General features: G+C 38.0%; 1 protein-coding gene across 1 annotated transcript; it reads right to left on the bottom strand.

Annotated features, from left to right (window-relative positions):
- Window positions 1-461: 461 nt before the first annotated feature.
- On the bottom strand, window positions 462-2,321 carry RMI1 (RecQ mediated genome instability 1; the record flags this gene model as incomplete). Its single annotated transcript, XM_080709589.1, has 1 exon — window positions 462-2,321. The coding sequence occupies one exon, from the start codon at window positions 2,319-2,321 to the stop codon at window positions 462-464; it is 1,860 nt and encodes a 619-aa protein (XP_080565715.1).
- Between the last annotated feature and the right edge of the window lie 423 nt (window positions 2,322-2,744).

Here is a 2,744-nt window from a genome sequence, read left to right as displayed (position 1 = left end):
TTCATTTTTTCTTTTCACAAAAAGAACACTTTAAAAAGAGTTGTGAACAAAAGTTGATTTTTCTTGGGGGGGCAGGCCTGGGGATGGAACCCAGGGGCATTCTACCTCCGACCTACATCCCCTGCCCTATTTATTCTCTATTTCGAAACAGGGTCTCACTAAGTTGTGGAGGGCCTCACTAAGTAGCTGAGGCTGTCTGCAAACCATGATCCTCCAGTCTCAGCCTCACAAATGCTGGGATTACAGGCGTGTATCACCACACCTGGCTCAAAACTTGATTCTAAATATCTCTGTTTTGAATTGTTCTCTAATATTATTTGAAAGCTAAGTGCAGTGGCACCCATCTAAAGTCCCAGCTACTCGGATAGCTGACACAGGAAGATTTTAATTTAGAGGCCGGCTTGGGCAGCATGGCAAGACCTTGCCCCCACAAAAAAATCATCGAACACTGCTTTAGTAAATTATTTATTCAATCGTTTCTTGAGGTTATCAAGGTGTCCCATATTAACATCTTGTAATGCAAGTACCACTGCTTTACACAAAGAAGGATTAAATGAAATGGTCATTAGACAACACAAATCTATTAGATCTCTTTGACATTTCTTCAAACCTTCCAGGAACTTTTCGTATTTAAGAGGATCCTTTTTTAGCTGTTTCATTTCTGGTACAGAAAACCCTATCAAACTAGTAAGTATTTCATTTACAAAGTCTACATCTAGGTATGCAGTACCATCAGAAACCTTTGCAGTTACACTCCAAATGCCACCAGAACTTGAAAGATTTCCAGTTAGAGTTACAATAAATGCTTTGACTTTCACTATTGTAACTTCTTTTGGGTTGCTGGCCATTAGGACAGACAGATAGGTAAAGGGTGGAGAATACAAATCCATGCCAGTAGAAAGATTAGTGCTCTCCTCTGATGACCTTAAAGAACAAGCCTGTAAATGATCATTTGCATTAGAAATTTGAGAACTCTTTTTTGGTATATCACTGACCAGCTCTCTATTTAATATTTTACCACTTAAGGAATGTCCATCTGAACTGCTAACGGTTTGTTTTATTTTACTATCTGTCTTTGAATTCTTATCTTTATTTGCAAAATCATGGGCTAAGGACACATTATGATGGCCTGAAAAAACACTACTGTTTTGGTCTAAAGACGAATTGTCTTCATGGGTCATTTGTTCAGATAAATCTTTTTCATTCCAATTATTGTTTGCTTGCTTGTAAATTAAAGAAAAATCATCCGGATTAGGTTTACATGGAAATCTCTCTATACTTTTATCTGTGTTTCTATTCAAAGTTGATGGCTGCAATTCTTCGGTTTCCATCTGTTCTTTCTGGACACTTTCTTCTAAAAGCAAGGCCTCCTCCAGTGAAAAATCATCTAATTCCCCATCAGTGAAATGCACAGATGGGTTTGGTGGTTTATCCTTCCGTCTTGGAGAAGCAACAAATTCTGGATCAAAACTCAGCTGTCTTGAAGGAATAGTATTTGAGGAGCTACCTGTGTTGAAACATCTTTCTAACAAGGTGTCATTATTTGCTGCAAGCTCATCATTTTCATCAAGACTGGCCAAGAGTTCTTCATCAGAAGGTCCTAACGCAGGATCTAGACCATCTGTAACTCTGCGGATGCTTTGGTCAGAATTATTTGGTATGACTGAAACGGCAGAATCAGGTTCCCCAATTAATCTTGCAAGTACTTTTTCTTGCACATACTCTTCTAAGAGAGCATCTACTTCACCTCCTAACACCTTCACATTTTCTGGTTTCAATAAGAGAACACCAAGACGGAAAGAAATGTTTCCATAAATTAAAATTTTTGTGCCTGGAGGAAGCTGGCTGTGAAGAGCTGGAATAGGCTGGTACTCCATGCCCTGCATTTGCACAATTCCATCAGTTAACTGCAGCATCAACATTCGTGAAGACTTTGCTTCCCAAGGTTTTTGGGTGACTTGTGTTTCAGCTGTAACTAGGTCATTTGTTGTATTCTTTCCTCTCAACTTTTGTATCTGGGCATAAGCAGGTTGACTTACATCAACCAAGGAATTAATCTGTAGAGCGTAAGACCCATTTAATTCTCCTTTTGGAATTTCTAAAATGCCATCAGGTAAAAGAGGATGTTCCAAATCTCTCAGATCGGTAAGTAGCCATTGCTCAAACACTTGTTTGTTTATCTGTGCCTGAGTCAAATTAACACTATTATTTTCTTCTTGGATCCAGTTAACACAAGCTTCCAGCCATGTTATAGGTACTTTAACATGCCATGTAGCTAACAGCCAGGTTTCGACTCTTAATGCAATACTAGTCACACTCATTTCTTTTGAATAAGAGAGATAATATGCATCTGTTGTCTGAAAACAAAAAACAAAAAAATTGATATTCAGTATGTTTTTAAAATACAACTTCTATAATTCTCAATAATGTACAAATATAATGTACATAAATCATCACATCTTTTAGATTTTTCTCTTTCCAGCTTCTTAAAACCTTTGTTTGACCTTCTACTTGGCCAAATTCAAACACAGAAGAAAATAATCAGATTGTATAATGAAAGAAGCAAAATCTTTGTGACAGGTATATAGGTTGTTTGTTTGTCTTGTGTGTAGAACCCAGGGGCTTTTCTACCTCCGGGCTATACTGCCAGACCTATTTTATATTTGGAAACAGGGTCTCACTAAGTTGCTGGGAGACTCACTTAAGTAGCTGAGGCTGGCTTCAAGCCTGTGTGATCCTCCTGT

This window comes from Muscardinus avellanarius, assembly GCF_963383645.1.
Source record: "Muscardinus avellanarius genome assembly, chromosome: 13".
NCBI classification, from domain to species: domain Eukaryota; kingdom Metazoa; phylum Chordata; class Mammalia; order Rodentia; family Gliridae; genus Muscardinus; species Muscardinus avellanarius.
The sequence above is the reverse complement of the archived record's forward strand: the minus strand, read 5'-3'. Positions and strand labels throughout refer to the sequence as shown.